Here is a 21,464-nt window from a genome sequence, read left to right as displayed (position 1 = left end):
GTAAAAGCATGCGTTGTAACAACGTACATCCACCACTTGCACATGTTGAACAGCGATGAAATTTGTTTTAGGGTGGGCTCCTTTCTTCAAGCTGCAGTGGTATACAGAAAATCAATAGAAGACTAATGTGGTTTTAAACTACAACAACTGGTATTGCTAATATTTCTAACTTTTTTAAAAATTATTTTTATTATTTTAAAGTAGAGACATTTTAGGTTGAAGATATAGCCAGCCAATTGTTTTTAATTATATATGTTTTTAAGAATTTGCATTTTGCTGTATTAATGGTTTTACTCATTTGTTCTTTGATTTGAAATGGCATGCATATTCTTTTAGGGCCTTACATGGGCGAATAAAGATTCTCTGAATTGATTTGAATCAATAGGTCCTTACATGGCAAGTCTTGTGCTATCCCTGAATCTTGGGCAACCAGGTTTCTAAATTGGATCTGGCTCGTTCTTCTAGTGTTAGTGGGTTCTGAGTTATTTGTTGTGTTGATGATGGAGAGCTCTGCAATGAGGGTGTGTGTGTTTGAACAGAATGTGAGAGATACTTTTAGATATAGTCGTCCTAAAAAAGGCTGTTTATATCTCTCTACTTTGTAATACCATTCTAATACTCTAATGAATGTGTTAGAAATGTGTGTCTATGAGTCTCTTTGTCCTCAACAAATCTGAAGAAGACGGGCTAACCTAACATGATGAGTATTAGGGTGAAAGGGAGTTTAGCTATGTCCCCATAGATATATTGTGAATTCTAACATGCACCCATATTGTGATTTCCAGTTCACAAGTTTAATGGAGTGTTTAGTCTTTCAATATTATCATTATAATGGAATTGTGATTTCAGCACCATAAAACGTAAATATTGTTTTCAAAACAAATTGTGCTTTACTGTAAATCGAGGTGAGATTCTGCAGCAAAGTGTCGTGTTAGTAAATGAGTGTCACATGTAAGACTAGATATGTACCATTAATAATTTGTTACATTTTATGGTGCAACTGGTAATACTGTCCTAAAACGAAGGAAAGAAAAAATAGCAGAGAAAGCAGAAAATGAGGAATCCAAGAACCCAGTTGACAGAGAAAATATAGATGATCATCATGTCCACATCAGATCGCCACCCATGGTTGTTATCCTCAAAGTCTGTGGAATCCAGTCTGTGTGTACTATGTGGGAATTGCCTTCTTGTAAATGGTTCTCTCAGTCTGCTGAAACCTCCTAGGAAACAGAACATGCGTGGAAATTATTTATCCGATTTTTTTTTTCATAAAAGACAACAGTTTATTTATATAAGAGTTATCCATAAAAGTAACAATTTCATGCAACAGTACGCCAAATATTTAGCAAATTAATCAAGTTATATTAGATAACAAAGAGCATTAGTCCGCACAAAATAGTTCCTCTGGCCTGTCTTAGTCCAGTATCATAACATTTGAATTTGGTTGATCTTGTGCGTTATTTTACTTCCCAGGTTAATTTCACCACCGGGAAGATTGTATGTCTGTAAATCACAAAGCGACATCAGTTTTGTTCTACTTCATAGATGGATCGGTGATGAGAAAGTGGTGAATTTAAGATCACAAAACTTACTACACCATGGTCTTGCTGTTGAGGTGTGTCATATTTTACTGTGCCCGGGGGCGTGACTTGCAGGCCGAACAAGATGGCGGCGTAGATGCGGAGCTCCGATGCCGCATTCCTAACCCGGACTCTAAACGTTGGCATTTTTGGGCAATTTCGACCCACAAGCCCAATTGCTCGCTTCTGAATATGCGGTGAGCAAAACACACAGCTTTTTGTTGCTTTTTGGAAGCGCCTAAGCCCTAAACTCAGCGCGACCCGGCTCGCTGATATACTGCCGCCATTTTGTCTCCAAGCCTCTCTCGCAATGCTGCTCTTCATGATTCTCTCCCCATGTGGTCGCGCTGAATTGTTTTTTCACCGGAGAATTGTTTTTTCACCGGAGAATTGCTACACCGGCTGTCTATCACCTATTAAATGCCGTCATGTGAGTTTTTTCTCCTCAATTTTTCTGTTATGTATCATTTTAGGACCCTATTATAAGTTTCCCGATTCATGCCCTTATATAGGTATAAATCACCATATCCTTATATAGATATAGAAATCATAATTATATTTAGGCAGAGCTCATGCAGTCCAAATACTGCAGGGCTACTTCCTCTAGTTCCGAAAATCTACAACGATTTCTTGGCAAAACTCAGCTTCAGCAGCTAGGGACTTCCCCTTGCTTGATTATTGATTTGTCCAAGAACTCATGGAGTTTTCAAAGAACTGAGACTCTTTGATGACGTTATTATGTCCAACTGTACGTCAAAGTCGGCACATTCAATGTATAAATATGCCCACTCTCGACGAAGCAAACACACAGTGGTTTGGAGCAGTTCGACTATCTACTTGCCCGACGCGCCCTGCTACAGCAAGTGCCGAAGGAAGCAAACCCTCCAGCAGACGCACTGAGAAAGACGCTGTCTTTTCTCTTGCCGAGAAATCCAGCTCCAGTGTTTCCAAGCTACCCTTGCGAGTTGTTGGGAAATCGAGTCCCGAGACTGACCTTCTTCATTCTAAAGTAAGGTACGGAGCTGATTAGACCCGTAGAGAAATCTTGAGCAGATTCTTGGCAAAATAATATTACCTTTATGCTACACCTCACTTACTTCCTCCCTCATACTAAGCTTAGGTTAGGTACACCGGGGTAGGCATATTTTAGAAGCACCAGTTGAGTACTTTTAGCCTCTGTTATTAATGTATGTATTTATATATGGTTTAGGAACCATACAATGCTCTTACAGTACAGAACCACAGCCAAGCTACAGAAAAGACTCCAGCGCATCCAGAACGCCTCCGCCCGACTCATCCTGGATGTCCCTCGACGCAGCCACATCTCCAGCCACCTGAGGAACCTGCACTGGCTCCCCGTCGACAAGAGGATCACGTTCCGGCTCCTCACCCACGCACACAAGTCTCTCCACGACCTGGGCCCCACGTACCTCAACGACCGCCTGACCTTCTACACGCCCACCCGCCAGCTACGGTCCACCTGCCTCGCCCTCGCAGCCGAAGAGCCACCGCCGGAGGAAGATCCTTCTCTTACCTGGCTGCCAAGACTTGGAACTCCCTCCCCATCCACCTTCGGCTGACCCAGGACCATCTCGCCTTCAGGAAACAACTCAAGACCTGGCTGTTCGAGCAGTAGCATACCCCTCCCCCCAAGCGCCTTGAGACCCTCCCGGGTGAGTAGTGCGCTATACAAATGGCATGATTGATTGATTGATTGATTATTTTATTCTACTATTTATACTGTAGGCTTTATATTTAACAGTGTTAGGATTGTAGCAGTTCATTTCTTATGCTTGAGAAAGAAGACTGTTCAATAAAATCTTTTATTGAAAACGCCCGTCTTTCTACTTTCTCTGCAACTCTAGTGAAACGAAGCATGCCCGATTGACTGAGTGAAATATCTATCTATTGTTTCCACGACTCTGAAGATACGTTTTATCTTGGGAAAACAAAGTTGTCATGTTTATGCTGTTGTCAGAGACTAATCCCTTCTTGTGAATTTGAGAAAGTTTCTAGTGACTCTGAGCTAGCTGGCACACACAATTAAGTCTAGTATATTCGATAGAGACCTAGTCGACCTCAGTCCTACGTCTAATCTATAGGATATATTATTCCAATGCGCAGAGCCTATTGGGAATATAGGAACTACATTACATTTCCCCCTTTTTCACCGCAATTCAACTGGCCGCCATTTTGAGCTTTCTTTCTATGTCCTTGCTCACTTTGCAGATTCAATATAATTTTGGCACTATTTTGAGGATTATAGTCTGTTCACATACTTTTCTCTGACGCATTTTGAGACCATTTTTGACTCCTCATTGGCTAACTCAATTCCTAGGATACTTTCTGCCTTCTGATACTTATATGCATAATTGTGAGACTGGTTCCATTTTTTACACCATTTCACCCTTATCTTTATGGGGAAATTGAGGAACCTCAAACTCTCTGCCTCCACTAAAACTCCTACTTGTTCAGACTCCGATTCTAATTTACATGATGTGGAGGAAGTTCATACACAGAAATCTGATTCTCCATCCGGTGCAATTCCTAAGCTGCATTCCTCAAGTAAACTTCCAACAACAGCGGCCACTAAGTGCTTGAAGAAAGATCCTCCTTCTCCTGGAACCTCTTTGGCATCAGCTTCTATGGATTTAATTCTGTAAGAAATCCACGCTCTTAAACCTTTCATGGAAGAGACTACTAAGACTTTACAATTTTTGCATGACAAATGGTCCTCACTGGATTCCCGAGTTCTTCTTGTGGAACAATCTACAGAGTCCCTTCAAGCTTCATGTTCCCGAATATCTTCAATGGAAGCGGATATATCCCATCTCAAGAGACAGGCGGAGGATTTGGAAAATCGAAATCGCAGTAATAATCTCCAACTTTATGGCCTTCCGGAACACACGGAAGGATCAAATCGTTGTGTTTATTCAATCGTTCCTTCCAAAAATTTTGGACTTACTTTCTTCTTCTTTCTTCAACATTCAAAGAGCACATAGACCTGGTCCTAAGTTAACAAACCTCGAGGCGTCATTATGCGGTTTCTACAATATACTGATCTTCTGCAAGTTCTTTTGGCCGCTAAATCTAAAAAACAGATCATATGGGAAGGTCATTGTTTATTCCTTTCACAGGATGTAGCTAAAGCAACAGCTGACTGTCGGAAGAGTTTTCTGGACCTGCGTCCTCAGTTACGCGCTCATAATGCCAGATTTGGATTGCTTCATCCTTGCCTTTTCAAGTTTACCTACGAAGAAAAGACTACGACCTTTGAAGATCCAGCAGCTTTACAAGAGTTCCTTCGTCATCATGGAGCAGATATTATGGCACCTCAAGAAATGTTTCATCTGTTTTATATGACTTAATCTTGGAGTTGTTTGCTTGTACTGTCTTCTTCCATGGATCATTAATATATCTTCCATTTGTTCTGTTGTATAACATATGTTTTATGTTTAATTTTACCTCCAGCTTTTTCTCTTTTTCCACTTGTTCATGCACTCTTATTAATTTTTCTTTTCTATTTTTACAGGATTACTCTCCATCTACCTATCCCGATGTGTCCCCTTTGTTTGTGAAGTACTGATGTTATTCAGCGGATGTACTGTGATCTTTGCTCTCGCTGTTGTTGTCGTCGTCTTCTGGCGCCGTCACCCTCGCTTGTTGTTTTGTATTTGTAGGTATGTTTTTCAGTCGTCTGTATTTGACTTGTACTGTTTTCTTTCTCTTAATCTTCCTCTCTCCTCTTTTGCTCTGCTTGTCTCCCTTTCCTCTTTTTTTTCTTTGTTCTTACCTTCTCTTCTCTTTTATTCTACCTTTTTCTCTTCGCATTTTTTCTCTACAATTTTCTTGTTTATTCTAGTAAGCATAATTTATGCTCACACTTTCTTAATGAATTACATTTCGGGTTACTACCTGGAATGTTAAGGGTTTAAATAACCCAATTAAAAGGCAGCGGGTGTTGTCTCATCTAGCCAAGCTTAAAACTGATGTTTCGGGGAGGAGCCAAGCCGGCGACCGCGATGGCCGCCTAGTCCCTCGGCTCCGAGTACCATCTCCTCCGGTGCTTACATCCTGCTTGGTATCCTGAAGCAAAATGGCATAAATGGGTACATGAACACGACCGATCACCGATGGCGCAATCCCAAGGTTTGTGCCTGCTTTATAAAGGGAGAAACAGCCAACGACGTCTGCGGCCCGCAGCAGCCCTATGACCGGGGCCTCGATTAGACTGTAAGGCCGGTCACCAAGTGCACAACAGCGGCCACCGGAGGCTGGGAGGGGGCGGTCGGCTCCGGTGTGGCAAGGAACGGCCGATTTTCGCAACACTCACACTGGCCGATTGGGGGCACGAGTCGGGGACAAGCCTGTCGTTGTGCCCCTGTGTGGATTAAGTGGTTACTAGAATTTTGCTCGTTCGCCGCCGGGAAGTGCTTTGAGACTCGTCCCGCTCTCGGCGGGAGGATCCCAAATTTGCGCCGAGCCGCGATCGAGCAGGGCTGACTCCATCGGTGGCCGCGATCTGGTCGCATTGAATCGGTTTCGGTGACCCTGACGGTGGTTCCATGACGCCCGATGCCCCACTGCGTGTGCCTCGGCCCCAATCCAGAGTTGTGCTGCCCCGGTGTATAGTGCGCAGGGTAGAGTGCAGCTTCTGGGAGACCGAGTCTCGACCTAATGCAGGACATATGAAGAGGGGGAGCATGACAAAGGGGGGGCACGGGGCAGAACTACACCTTGGCGATCTTATGGCTGCCCTAGCTGCCCTTCACGACACCTTGGAGCAGGGTGCCCGATCATTGGGGAGTAAGATGGATGATGTTATTCTCGCGGCTGGGCGAATGAGATCGGCTGGACCGTTGATGCACAGCGAGATGCCTTACTCAATACCCAGATGCAACAAGATGGCGTCCGTCACTGATACCGGAGGGCCAGAGACACTGATCTTCGTGCCATTTCAAGCCCGCGATGTCGGATACCTTGGACAACCTGTAGGCTCTAGATTGGAACTGAGCGATGGAACTTCTCTCCACGTCATGTTGCTAGTGACTCTGGTGCTGCTCCAGCCGTGTTTGGACATTGAGACATTCTCCCCCTGCGCTACTCTGCCGAAGGAAGTGTGGAAGACATGTTTTTGTGCCAGGTTGGGTCCACCGTACCTGCAGGAAACGGGCTTGGATGAGGTCCGGTTGCATCAAAGCGTTGCAAAAGTGTTGCTGTTTGGGCTTGCCTTGGCATTCCGATTCCCTACAGCTATGGACTTGGAGAATGGTAATTTGGTGGGCTTTGGCGGTATAAGCAAGACTGGACAAGGATAAATGATGCCTCCTCCGTGTTGACATTTTCTGATTTTAGGGCTGTGAGGGATATGCGATACATTGTCTTAGGCTGATTCTGTCCCTTGTAAATTGTTCTATTGTATTGGCTCTTGCTGTTGTATTTTACGTCCTGTGAAGCCATAGCAATTGCATGAGGGAGAGGCCGGGGGACTGCTAGAGGGCTCCTCTCCGTCTTTCGCTACTTTCCTTGTAGTTGTAGATTAGAACCCCCCTTTTTTTCCTTTTTTCTTTCTTTCATAGACTTCGGGGTTCTCCTTTTCCTTTTTCCCTCTTTTGGGTTCTTCTTTTAGGTTAGGTGGGTGATAGCTCTCTTTCTCTCTCTTCTAAATTTCGGGTTCCATACAATGGGCGACAGGCACGCTGCTGAGGGGGAGGCCGTAGCCGTAGGCAGGGGTGCAGGGTGGGGGGCTAGGGGAGGGGTACTCTCTTTTTTCTTTTCCTTTTTCTGTTTCTAGGGCCCCTTTTTTTCTCTCTTGTTTTGTTTGGCTTTCTCTTTATTTTTCCTCTTTTTCTTCTCTTTCGGGAAATCGAGTTCGTAGGTTGCTCGCTGTACGTTCTTATGGTTCAAACTACAAGGGTGGATGTTTTTATAAAGTTTTCAGTTACAGCGGGCGTAAGCTGCACTGGGGGGCGAAATGTACTGTTTATTGTCTATCCTGGTTAATACGCGCTAGCGCCAACGCCCGGCCTGCAGTAGTCCTGACTGTGAATATCCTGATCAACGATAACCCCTTGCTTTGGTATATTTTGATTTACGGCATCAGATCCTGTTTTTTTCTTTAAACTTTTAAAAGAAACCTCTTTAATCCTGGTACCAATATGGTACAGACATTATCCTGAGCTACAATAGGGCATTGGGGAGGCGGAATGTTGAATTTGTTTGGCTTTATTGATTTGCTTTGACCGTCTCTGAAATACTGGCCGGCCGTGATGGTCGTCGACCCGTGATTGTACCTGCCTTCCGTAACAATAAAGGTTTACAAAAAAAAAACAAAAAAAAAACTGATGTTTCCCTACTCCAAGAATCCCATCTTTCAGAGACTTAAGCCTCGAAACTTAAACGATGTTGGGTGGGTCATGTATCCAACTCCCATGCTGTGGGTAAGAAAAATGGCGTTGTGATTTTGTGCCATAAAAACTTAAGTGTTTCTACTGTTTCTCACAAATGTGATGTTGATGGTCATTGGGTGATTGTTAAACTTCTTATAGATAAGACCCCTATTGTTATTTTTAATATTTACACCCCTACCGGTGTTGATAAATCTTTTTGGCCTAAAATCTCTGAAAAGTTGTACTCACTTAATGATGATTACATTATTTTTAGTGGTGACTGTAACCAAATCCTTGACCCTATACTAGATAGACATTCCAAAGTTAAATTCTGTACAACTAAGATGCACTCTCAATTTACTGCTTCCATACATCACAAAGCCTTAGTAGACATTTGGAGATTATGCCACCCTGACCTTAGAGAATATAGTTATTATTCTCTTTCTCATCACTCCCAATCCCGTATAGATGATCTTTTTCTAAGTAAATCTTTAGCTCAACATGTCACGCACTCTGACATTGGCTCGATTTTAATTTCAGATCACGCTCCCGTTCACATTGATATTGATCTCATTCCCTTTTCTGCCCACCCAGAAAGATGGAGATTTAATATTTCTTTACTCCTTGATCCCATTTTTTGTACCAAATTCAATGCTTTTGCCACTTAATTTTTTATGATTATCATAGCCCCGATTCCAATTTTGGGCCCTTGGAATCTGACATCTCGCTTGCATAAATCTCTCATGCGGTTTCGGTTTAACGTCGTGGAAAACCACCTGGTCCTGATGGATTTACCATAAAATTTTACAATCATATTGCTTCACTTCTCTTACCAAATCTTTTACTTTTATTTCAATCTTTTCTAGACTCAGGTTCTTCACATGGTACGTTTCAAGAAGCCTTGATTTGTTTAATCCCTAAAGAAGATAAAGAGCATTCTTTATGCAAGAATTATCAACCTATTTCTTTGGTAAATACTGACTATAAGATTTTTGCCACGAGTTTTTGGCTCTTAGGCTGGATCCACTTTTACCTGGCTTAAATGGCCCTGAACAATCAGGTTTTGTTAAAGGAAGACTTTCTTCTGACAATTCACGTGCCTTTTTTAATGTTCTCAGTGAAGCTTCTTCACTAAATCTCCTCTTGCCACTATCTCTTTGGATGCGGAGAAAGCATTCGATAGGATTAGCTGGGATTATATGTTCAATGCTCTCAAATGGGCAGGTTTCCCGCCTAAATTTATTTCTTTTATCTCCTTACTTTATTCTGGTCCTCGGGCATCAATATTTGTTAATGGTATGGTTTCAGAATATTTTTTATTGCACAGAGGTGTCAGACAAGGCTGTCCACTGTCCCCTTTATTATTTCTTTTAGCTTTAGAACCCTTTCTCACCAAGATGCGACAAGACGATAATATCTCTGGTTTCCATTTCGGTTCCCAATAAGTTAAGCTTTCAGTTTACGCTGACAATATTCTTTTATACTGTTCTGATCCTCAATCCTCTCTTCCTTTCTTCCTTCAACAGGTTTCTTCCTTCTCTAAAGTTTCTGGGTATCGTCTTAACGTTGCCAAGGGTGAAATTCTACCTTTAAATCCCTTATGCCAAAAACATCTCTTTGAACATTCTGGTTTCTCTTAGCAACCAACTAAGATCAAATACTTGGAATTTGGTTTGCTCCTCTCTTGTCTGACACTCTTAAAATAAACTTTGATTATATAACCCAAATAATTGAATGCTGCCATTACCCGATGAAACCCTCTCTTTCTATCTTGCTGGGGTCGTCTCGTTTCAATTAAAATGATGTTATCACCACTTATATTATATACTATCGCTATGATTCCTATTCATATTCCTGATTATTATTTTAGGAGGATCGATTCTACCCTACTTAAATTCCTGTGGAAAGGCAAAATTTCTTGTATAGCTCTCGCAGTCCTGAAGAAGGATAAATCTAATGGTGGACTTTGATTCCCTGATTTTAAAACTTATCATCACGCTTTCTCCTTGAAACAAGCTGCCCGTTGAATTTCTACTGATCTTACCTTTTATCCTCCTCTTTGGCTAAAAATAGAATCTTCATTTCTTACTCCCTTTGAGTTCAGAGAAATCCTTTCCTTTACATCCAATATGACTTCTCTTCGCAACCCTGTTATTTCCCACTCTCGTAATCTCCTTATCCCTTTTATGTCTGCCTCTTATCCCTCTATCAATGCCACTCATCTACAGCCTATTTGGCATAATAAACATCTCCGGATCGGTAATCGTTCCATATACTGGAAGTCTTAGTATTCCAAAGACCTACGATGGATTTCTAAACTTCTTTCTAATAATCAACCTCTTCTCTTCTCTGATCTCCAATCTCAATTTTCCTTATCTTCGTCTTCTCGTTCACAGTATAATTTGCTTTGTGCCATTCTTGTACAATACCTTGCCCATTACTAATGATATCCCCACTATATCTCAAACTGTATCCTCTGCATTGGATCACTCTACCTCTGCTTCTTTTCTCTATAAATCCTTTCAACTTTCCTTAGACAGTCCCAAAACTAAAATTGAGATAGCCTGGGAAAAAGATCTTTCTCAGGATTGAACTGTTCCTCTTTGGGACAAGATTTGGTCAAAGATTCATAAGACCTCTAGAGCCGCCAATACCATGCAAACCCTTTTTTTCATTTATAATCTGATTTTATTTACTCCATTGATTCTGTCAACTTTTTCATCAGACACTCCCTCTACTTGTAGGTCTTGCTCATGCTCTTCTGCTGATTTGAAACATATGCTATTTGAATGCCCTCCTATACTCCAGTTTTAGAAACTTGTTTGGTCCCAAATTCAGACATTTTTTAAAGTCCAAATTCCTTTCTCCATTACTCACATCTTCCTGGGTACTCTTTCTCCTCTCTGGCCTCAATCTTCACAACAGTATAAGCTCCTAGACCTTTTGATAGCTTTTGCCTTTCATCTCATCGCCTCCAATTGGAAACAGGCTAACAACGTCACTTTTCGTTCTTGGTGGAATGCGGTTTGTTTCCATTATCGGCTAGACACTAATAATGTTTCTCCCATTTCACTGGCAATCAAAAGAGATCTCCTCTGGCTCCCTAGCCAATTATTTATCTTTAGTTGCTTCCTCGACCACTACTTCTAAGACTAGATCAGACGAAGTACAGAAACCACATTTAGTTCCCCCATTACCTTTTACTCTTTCTCTGGCTGATTATCAATTGTCTTTTGATTGATATATTGTACAATGTTCTCATTTTCAGGTATTGTTATGCTTACGATGTTATTTCTATTCGTATAATTTGATTGAATTTCTTCTTTGTTCCTATATATTCTGCAATGCTTTTATCAGTTTATATTTTTATCGTATAACATGTATGGTTTTAGCATTTTAACTGTTTCTTCATTTCTGTTCTGTTTGTTTTTCATTAAAATCAAATAAAAAAAAATATTTTACTGTGCCCCAAACCTCTACAACTGGATATTCATGCACTGTTTCAGTAATGGTAATGGTAACATGCTACCACCCCCACCCAATGATCTATAAAGAGATGCCCAGTGGCAACCAGGGTACCATAGCTTCCTTGGTGTAAGCCAGTAATCCAAGAATGAATGAAAATGGACTATAAGTCCCAAAAAATATCCTTTCAATAGCTCAACTAAATTTGAAGACTACTAAGATTATTTTGTGGGTGGATGAAATGCTTCACCTGGCTGACTGTAGGTGTTGATACTACAGGTGCATCAGTGTAATCATAATGTCTGCATGGTCCAACACCAGGATTGGTTCAGCTAATTTGCTAAATATTAGAAATGCATCGCTCATTCAGTATGCCTTAGTGTGATATAGGCATGCCTCATCCAATGACACAAACATCTGTTGCTTTATTGCGGTTATGAGCAATAGCATCACTAATCCTTGTGCTGATAGCAGATCAGATCAGGGATCCAATGTGCCAAACAGAAACGCTAAAAAGGTGCCTTTAATACACCCATTAATTACAATTCGTTGGCATCACTATCACTCTTCTTTACTGCCTTCTAATTCACAGTGTATGCGAGGCAGCACTTACTGCGTCACTTCCTTTTCTTTCTATGGTGCATGGACCAAGTACAGATTGCTGTATATTAATAGTGTCCATTCACTGTTTGCGCTGTGACTGTGGTACTATTTCTTCTTCTTTTGTACTTTTATATTACGCACACCCGACCTGACCCAAACGTATTGGGGCGCTATACTTGAGCACCAATTTTTTGGGGGACACTGTGATCTGAAGGTTTTGGAGTACTTTGCACATTCAATTTGTTTGGAACGGGGAGATTAAGGGCCTGATTTCGAGTTTGGCGGGCTGGGTTAATCATCACTAATGTGATGCATACCTGTCTGCCATATTACGAGTTCATTATATGTCCTATGGCACTTGTAATACACCGGATGGGCTATCTGTCATGTTTATGATGGAGTAACCTGTCCGCCAAACTCTAAATCAGTCCCAAAAAGATTTGTATTATTTTAAGTTTGCCGTCTGTCTGTCTCCTCTCTTGTACACAGTGAGCTTGGATTATGCGTGTCTGATTTTGCAATGTAGTCCATAGTTGTCTGCATGCCTTGATACCTCAAGTGCCCTCATCATATCTCAAGTTGGTAGGTTATCGCTGGAAGAGTCCTGCCGCCTCTTCTGCTGTGATTGTTTTTCCGTCTCTGCTTTCTTCAGATTTCGTTTACCAAATCCGATATTCTTTCGTTTTTTTCCTTGTTAAATGGTTTTCACATGTTATTTTATTTTATACTAGCAGCCCGCCCCGACCTTGTCCGGGAGTAATCAGGCTTCCCCGACTCCCGCCCGCCCCGACTTAGCAGCCCGCCCCGGAATGAGTGTTCAGGTCCCCCGCCCGCCGCAGCCCCCACCCGCCCCGTCCCCCGCCATGAGTGTTCAGGGCCCCCGACCACCCCGGCCCCCGCCCGCCCCGTCCCCCCGCCTGCCCAGACATTGTCCGTGGGTCCCCGGAGCCTTACCTCAGCCGCCGCTCCTCCCCCGTGCTCCTCAGTTCACCACGCTCCTCAGTTCACCGCTCAGCCGCTCCTCGCCGCTCGTCCTCCCCGCCTGTCCGCCGCTCCTCACCGCCTGTCCGCCGCTCGTCACCGCTCCTCCCCGCTTGTCTGCCACTCCTTCCCGCGCCATGTCCGCCGCTCCTCCTCGCGCTCCTGGACGCCGCTCCTCCCCGCGCTTCTGACGTCAGCACGCAGGTCGCGGCTGGCGCTTCTTCCACGGGACTACTTTTTTTTGCTACATTTTTTAAATAACGTATATTTTTTTACTTTATGTAGCCTATGTCCATCTGCACACCCTGACGATTACAACGATGTATCGGGTGTGTGGATTGGCGCTGTGGTTCCTGAGTTTACCCGCCTCAAAGGTTCAAAGTTCTTCCTTTATAATAGTAGTATAGATGGTGCTGTATGCTGACACCAAGCCTCTTCGAAGTGCAATTTTTTTTGAAATTTTTTTTTTTGTAAACAAAGACCTTTATTTCGTCGAATGGTTACACAGCGTAATGCCGACAACCCATCAGGCTGGCCGCTATAACATATGATCAAGCATAGCATCGCATCGTAAATCTCTGAGGAAATTGTCAATAGCATACATGGTGATATGGTTCAACAAAAATTAGGGGTGGCATACGCGGCAGTTTCTCAACAAGTAACGGTCTTTGGTTTTTTAGTGTTTAGAACAAAAACAAAACAGAGGCACGGTTAGGAACAATCATGTGGTCAGTAGTATATCATTACTTATTGAGTCTAGACATCTCTTCCTGATTTCTCACGGTAGATTCCCCCCCCCAGCCTCGGCATCCACCCGAGGGCCTTGTACTAATGCTGGAGTGGAAACCCTCGACTTGGCATCCCTCACAGGTCCTGCCCCCTCAGCTTGCTGAACTTTGCATGCAAGGGTCCCAATCCCATCCCCCAATCCCGCCCCTATCTCGAAGCGCCCCTACCATTAGCCCTCTAGCTCTTCGTCATCTGATTCATCCTGGACATCCTCCGGTAAGGGGTCGCAAATCCCCCCTCTATAGTCATTCCATTTGGTCCAAATCTTATTCCATTTTCTCGGACAGGCACGGCTAGAGTATACTGCCCTCTCCGTCAGCATTACCCTATCCATGTTCAAACACCACAGTGAGTTGGTCGGCACCTCCGGCACCCCCCAGCGCTGCGCGATATCTCGCTTTGCCACCATCAACCCTATTGTTACCCAGAGTTGCCCATACCTTGAAAGGTCTGTAGGTTCCCAGACATTTAGCAGGCACCTCTTTGGTTCTGGTATTAGTGTAGTGTCTAGTGTCTGCGAGATTGTTCGCAGTACCCGTTTCCAGTATTCTTGGATTCGGGAGCAGTCCCATATGGTGTGATAGAAGGAGCCCTCCTCCCGCAGCCTCGTAGGCAGTAAGGGTGTTCTATCCTGTTAATACGGTGTAGCATTGTCCTTGTGTAATATACCCTGTGTAGTATTTTAAGTTGTAATAGTCGTAGTCTTGCTGAGATGCCTACCTCCCTAGGTGACGCCAGCGCCCCATTCCATTCGTGTTCATCCATGTCAGTTGTGTCTCCCTCCCATTTTGCCTTCAAGGTCAGTGTCGGGTCTGGCATGTTATTGAGCAACTTGCGGTAAACAAGAGAGGTCACACGTTCCGTCATAAATTCAGTAAGGAGGCGATCCTCCAGCGGGGAAGATTCGGGCAAGTCTGTATCTGTGGGCAGAGCAACTAGTAGTGCGTGCCGTATCTGGATATATCTAAAGAGTTCCCTCTCGCTGAGTTCATACAGTTCTTGCAGTCTACTGAAGGGCAGCACCTCCCCCCTGTCCCACAGATCGCCCACCGTAGAAATTCCTATAGTGTCCCAGTGTGAAAATCCTTTGCTATTCCTCAAGCGACCAAGGACTCGGGAGTCCCACAGTGGAGTTAATTTGGTGATTCTCCCTTGCCATCCCAGAGCAGCCGTCGCCTTATGCCAGAGCGTCACTGTTAATCTGGTGGGTCCTAGTAAGGTGCGAATTTTACGACGGTCATACAATGGAGCCAACAAGCTATCATTACCCAGCTGCCCCCTATCTGCCTGGAACGCCGGTTCCGCCTGGGAGGCGTGAAGCCATTGGTTGATGGGTTTAAGGTGCGCCGCCCAATAATACAGTTGGAGGTTGGGCAGGGCGATACCACAGTCGAACCAGCCCCTGTGCTGCTTGGATTGTGCGATGCGAGCGGGGAGGGCACCCCATAACAGGTTAGAGACCAACGCGGCGACCGTACGAAAGAATTGAGGTGTTATCGGGTAAGGTGTGTTCTCTAGTACATACAAAAATCTTGGCAAGGCCATCATTTTGTAAAGTGCCGCTCGCCCCAGGAGCGTCAGCGGGAGTCCCGACCAGAAGTGAACGTCACGCCTGAGTCTCTCCAAATGGGGCTTCAAGTTTTTAACTACGAATTCTATGGGGTCTCTGGTGACGTGTATGCCCAAATATTTAAACGACGAGCCCGCTATCCTCAGGGGACAGCCTGCGTCAAGGGCTGGTGCCCGACCTTTCAATACATACATTTCCGATTTGCTCCAGTTAATTGTATAGCCGGATATCAAGCTGTGAGCATCACAGAGATGTAACAGGGCCGGCACCCCGGTGTCAGGGTCAGTCAAATAGATCAGCATGTCGTCCGCATATAGGGACACCCGGTCCTCCCACCCCTCTTTCCAGCGGATGCCTCTCAAGAGGGGCGAGGTTCTAATAAGTGTGGCAAGGGGTTCCAGGGAGATTGCGAACAACAGCGGTGAAAGGGGACACCCCTGTCTCGTTCCATGCCTCAATGCGAACTCTCGTGAGAGATGGCCATTAGCCACCACCCGGGCAACCGGGTCAGTGTACAACAGCCTAACCCAGGCAACAAAGCGGGGATCAAAGCCCATGCGGGACAGTGCCTCAAATAAGTAGGACCATTCCACAAGGTCAAAAGCCATTTTGGCATCGAGGGCTAAAATCACCGCCCGTGATGTGACCGAGTCTGCCTTAGCTAGTACTCCGTGCAATCTGCGCAGATTTAACGCCGTATTTCTGTGTGGCATGAACCCAGACTGGTCCGGGTGAATGAGAGAGGACAAATGGGGCAATAATCTCATCGCTAAGAGCTTGGCCAATATTTTAGCTTCCGCGTTTAGCAGCGAGATGGGGCGGTACGAGGAGCACTCGTCAGGAGGTTTGCCTGGTTTGGAGATAGCTACTATAGTCGCTGCTCTCTGGTCTGGCGGGAGGGATCCCTTCTCCAGACATTCTTTAAACATCTCCAGCAAATGTGTACTAAGGGTTTCAGGCATTGCTTGGTACCACTCCACCGGTATCCCATTAGGCCCCGTAGCCTTTCCTGGGTGCAGGGCATGAATAGCTAGTTGAATTTCTTCAGCGGTGATGTCCGCGTCTAATTCACACGACACCTCCGTTGTCAGCGTCTGCACCTCTATCGGCGCTAGTACCTCCCTGGCCATTTCAGGAGTGATTACCTTCTCCGGGGTGTAAACCCTTTCAAAGTGGGACGCCAGCAGCCCTACAATTTGTTCCGGGCTAGTATGTAGCTCTCCACTGTCGTCCCTCAACCCTAGGATTCCCCTTGAGGTCCCCTCCCGTTTGTCAAGCCATGCCAGGAGTTTCCCCGCCTTGTCGCCCACCTCGTAGATCCTATTTTGAGTTTCTGTCAGTTGCCCTTTAACGTGCATGCGCAAGTGGTCAGTATACAGTTGCTGTTGCAGCGCCAGCGCATGTAGGGTGGATGAAGTGGGGTGATGTTCGTGTTCCTTCGACACCTTCTGTAAGGTTAATTCCAGATCATCTAGTTCCTGAGAACGTGCCCGTTTGTATCCTGTAATGGTGTTTATGGCTTGCCCCCGCAATACTGTTTTAAACGCTTCCCAGAGTACCGCTGAGGAGCGCACGGAGTGGATGTTTTCAGTGAAATACTGCGTTGTTACAAGCTTAAGAGCCTTGCGGACCTGGGGTATCTTGAGGTAAGTAGCTTGTATGGGATATATGCGAGTGTGTGTACGTTTCTGGGAAGAGAGAATAAGGGTGAGCGGAGAATGGTCTGAGATCCCTCGAGGGTGGATCGCCATAGTATCTACGTGTCGAAGACCCTCCCCCAGAGTCAGGAAGTGGTCTATCCTCGACAGACTCCCATGCACCACCGAGTGGAGGGTGTGTTGTTTCGCCTTGGGGTGGAGGTGTCTCCAAATATCAACCAGGCCTATGGCCGTCAGGAAACGTTGGAGGTGGGGGGTCCCCCCCGCGGGCGTTGATGTAGGAAACCGGTCAAGGTGTACATCTAAAATAGCATTGAAGTCTCCCCCAATAATAACCTCCCCCTCGGGAAGAGTCAGAAGGAAGTCACCCAGTTTTGTGAGGTGTACCGAGTGTAGTGCCGGTGGAATGTATACAGAAACTAGGTTGATGAGGTTCCCCTCCCACCGCCCCTGCAGGGCTGCGAAACAGCCTTGATCGTCGGTTTTAGTGAGTAGGGGGATAAATTGTGTGTTTTTGCGCATCAGGATGCCGGTCCCTCTGGAGCCCGACGTGAAGCCTGAGTGGGCTATCATCTTGTAGCCTCGTCTATCCATGGCCTTGGTGGCATTTCCCATTAAGTGAGTTTCTTGCAATAGCGCTATCGAGGGTTTTAGTCTCGTGAGTGTGGTCAGTACCAGCCCCCGTTTCACCTTGTCTCCCAGCTCTCTCACGTTCCAGGTCATGAGGCGCAATGAGGGACACCTCGTCTCAACTCCACCCCCACCCCCCTCAGGAATTGGAATGCCCGCCATTAGATATCATGGGGTACATAGTGCAACCACAGGCAAGCGCGGCATCTACTCCAGGCGCGCAGTTGATTACGCAAGTGTCAAAGGTTCCGCCGGGAGCGGTACATCCCCGCTCGCTTCTCTCACCTGTTCTTGAGTCATTTGGAAGTCTAGATTCAGTCTGTGACCGTGCAAGTGTGTTCCTAACTTTAATCAAACCATCCCCCCCCCAACCCCCGCTCCCTGCATCCCTGCCTAACGGACTTTCAACTGCCCGCCTCCCCAACTGAGCAGAGCGCTTTACCCATCCCATAACCAGAGTACTTGCGTGTACGGGGGAGAGTAGCTCCCCGAGCAGGCGGCATCCCCGCGTGCTTCCGGAGTAGTTTCACCAGAGTCCAACAGCAGCTTCCTAAGGATGCGTCGACGATCAACAGTCTACACCGAAGCCATTATCTGAGTAGGGGTCATTCCTCTCCGCCAGCTCCCCCAAACCCATGTGAGGGCGAGCCTTCCGCTCCTCCTCGGCCGGATGATTGTGAGCCTGTCCCGCTGTTTCCTCCGCGGTCGTGATTCTGTCTGGGCGGTTTCCGCTGCGGGTCTACTGTACGCCATCCCTCCAACCAGTCCCGGGCAGCGCCCGGGGTGTCGAAGAACCACACCTTTTTATCCGCCACAACACGCAGGCGGGCCGGAAATTGCATCGAGTATTGTAGTTCCTTTTCCCGCAGGGTTTTCTTAACTTCCAAAAACGTCCTCCTCCTCCTGGAGACCTCCGCCGTGTAGTCCGGGAAGAACGCTATTTTTGAGTTTTGGATCTGGATGGCCGGCGCCACTCGCGCAGCTTGTAAGATGGCGTCGCGGTCCCTGAAATTGAATAGTCGTGCCAGTATTGGCCGAGGTGGTCCTCCTGTCTTAGGCTTTCCCCCCGCACCCTGTGGGCCCGCTCCACCGAAAAGAAATTCGACAGTCCCTTGGGCTGAAGCCTTGTTTTGATCATGTCCTCCACATAGAGGTCCATCGCCCCCGTATCTTCCGATTCCGGCACCCCCAAAATTCAGACATTGTTGCGCCGCGAGCGCCCTTCCTGGTCATCCAGCTTGTCACGAAGCAGTTTGTTGTCCGTCTGCAATCTTTCCATGGCCGTCTGCAGTTCGGATACATCTTTGACCAAGGATTTGGTGACAACCTCCATCTGCTTGACCTTTTCGGACATTTTGTGGAGGTCCGCCCGGATCAAGGTGACCTCTGTCGCCGTAGCTCCCACTGTCGCTTGCACCTGCGCCAACGCTGCCAAGACGTCTTCGATGGTGGCCTTTTTGCTCCCCTCCGATTCCGTCGTCTTCCCCGCCGTTTTGCGTTGCTCCTGGGGTGGAGAGTGCCTTTCATAGGCGAATTTGTCCAGCTTGGCCTGGGTGACATTCTGTCGGTGGCTTCTTTGCGCCATGATTCAGCGCGTGCTCGGGTCAGGGCAGGACGGACACCCGCCGGTGTGTAAGGTCTGCTGTGAGGGAAAATAAGGATTCCTCCTGCGCCTGTGGTTACTAGATTCATCCACACTCCCACCGCAGTTCCAAATCGCGCTGATCCTAGGTCCGATGCTTGGCGGGGCGCCGTGGGTCCGGGCAGGGTCCCGGGTGCGTCTCCGTATGTCACTGACACGAGGTGCTCCCCCGGCGTAGGTATCCTTGCCGGACTCTCCACCCTGGAGCGGATCGTAGAAGGGAAGGAAAAGGGGGGGGTGGGGGTTCGCCCAGCCCCCCCCGTTCGCGGCCGCCACCGGCCGTCCGACGTCAAGGGTGAGGCTGTCCAGTGTGCGGAGTCCCCTGTATGTACTCGGGGCCCCGACCCAACCACCACCAAACAGTGACCGTCGCCTCAGGGAGACAGCGCACATCCAGCGCCGAAAATGGCGGCTCGGTTGTCAGGACCCGAGGCGTATGGTGCACCCCTCAGTCCGCCTCCACGGCGCCCTCGGCCGCTGTCGGTGATCCTGGAGTTCCGCTAGCGCTTCCGGGCTCCCGTGGGGAAGGTCGCGGGTGTCCGGGCAAAAATAGCGATGGACCGGCACTTCCGGCCAGACCCAGCCGCCGAGAGTGCACTTCCGGTCGGCCACCAAGGGGACTATGGCTCCGCTGCTCGCAGGCGGAGGTCAGGCCCCACCTCGTCCCAGGCGTCCTCCAGCTCTCTAGGTCCGTAGGCTCGTCGTGTCCTTCACAAAATTGCAGCGCTAGATGCTGCCAGGACTCCGGCTCCAACCCGCTCCTTCAGCCACCTTAGATTGCAGGATAATTATGACGGATTCATGCGGGAAGCCTCCACTGCTCGGGAGCCTCACTAATCTGCTGCAGCCATTGTAGGCTGCTAGCCACGCCCCCTGCAATTTTATTTTTAACGTAAGGGTCTGTGCGAAAAGCAGCATTTCGACTGCAAGCACTTTCACATGCAGATAGCAGGTTCTCAATAATGCATAGAGCTCACACACAGTCCTCATTTGCTCAAGTAGGGACTGGGGCTTCTGTCTGCTCACTGGCATTATGTATCGTTATACATTGACCGGTTAAGGTGTCTGAGCGACATATAGGAGTAGTGTGCCTTGTCACAGGCTTATACTAATCTCACAAACAGTGCATTGATTGTGCCATACTTACTCATCATGCGAAGGTAATAATGCATGACTTCTAGTGAGGTGCTGGTGTGTGTCAGCACTCTGCACCCTGGATGCTTCCGTGGAGTGGCTTTTTAACTGGAAGTCCTGTTTAACAGTGCAGATTTGAGAGTCTTTATCTGGCCAGTCATCTGGTTCAATAACTGATTCCGCACCATCACTCAAAGTGGGTCACATCACATTGAGTATGTGATCTGCTTTTATTGTGACAAAATATGTTAACTGCTGCCAAATGAATTATTACATGGACATGAGCGCAGCTGCTTCCTTTATGTAAAAGGATTTTCTTCCGAATACCATATTTATTTTCTTTCTCACGCACAGGGAGATTCACTGATTCTCTTAGAATCACAGGGGTGTTGTGCCAAAGCCCAACAAGCATTGGCAAACCAATGGGTCTCGCCTAAAGACTATTGGCTTTCCTATTGCATTTGTTGATACTTGTGAGATACCAGGATCGGTTTGCAATATCCCCCCACATTTTGCCCCTATTTTCTGACTCTGATTGAGCCCTGGGCTCTGCTAACCAGACCCAGGGCCTGTGCTCTGATTAAAAGTACATGATAATTCGGTATATTTACAATTGATACTGAAAACCTACTTGTAAGTCCCTAGTATTTGGTAGGTCATGGAGGATTAGAGGCCCAGTAGATTTAATGCACTTAAGTGTGCACTGCTATGTTACCTGCTGTCATTTTAAAGGCAGCCCTGCTTTTCAGGCTGCTTTTAAAATCACATTATATGCTAATTCGACGTTTGGAATTAAAGGTACTTCCTAAGTCGTAAACTACATTATTTTTACTAATAAGTCACCCTGAAGACCAAAAGGGTAGCTCAATTTGTAACTATAAGCAGGGACATTAAAAAGATGTGCCCTAGAAAAGAGAACAGTTTCATTTTTCCCCCTTGCAGCACAGTGGCTCTATAGGCTAACGTGTGAATATTTTATTAAAGTATACATATTGATAGAAGGAGGATAAACATATAATTCAA

At 46.3% G+C, this 21,464-nt stretch overlaps 1 protein-coding gene across 1 annotated transcript in view; it reads right to left on the bottom strand.

The window, feature by feature from the left end:
• Positions 1-944: 944 nt before the first annotated feature.
• RNF180 (ring finger protein 180) overlaps positions 945-21,464 on the bottom strand; it is a 103,013-nt gene continuing 82,493 nt past the window's right edge. Inside the window, exon 6 of the mRNA XM_078677764.1 lies at positions 945-1,186. Coding sequence (XP_078533890.1) covers positions 1,015-1,186 — 172 coding nt within the window. The 3' untranslated portion in view covers positions 945-1,014. The remainder of the gene's footprint in view (positions 1,187-21,464) is intronic.

Source organism: Lissotriton helveticus, chromosome 2_1 (genome assembly GCF_964261635.1).
Source record: "Lissotriton helveticus chromosome 2_1, aLisHel1.1, whole genome shotgun sequence".
Taxonomy (NCBI): domain Eukaryota; kingdom Metazoa; phylum Chordata; class Amphibia; order Caudata; family Salamandridae; genus Lissotriton; species Lissotriton helveticus.
The sequence above is the reverse complement of the archived record's forward strand: the minus strand, read 5'-3'. Positions and strand labels throughout refer to the sequence as shown.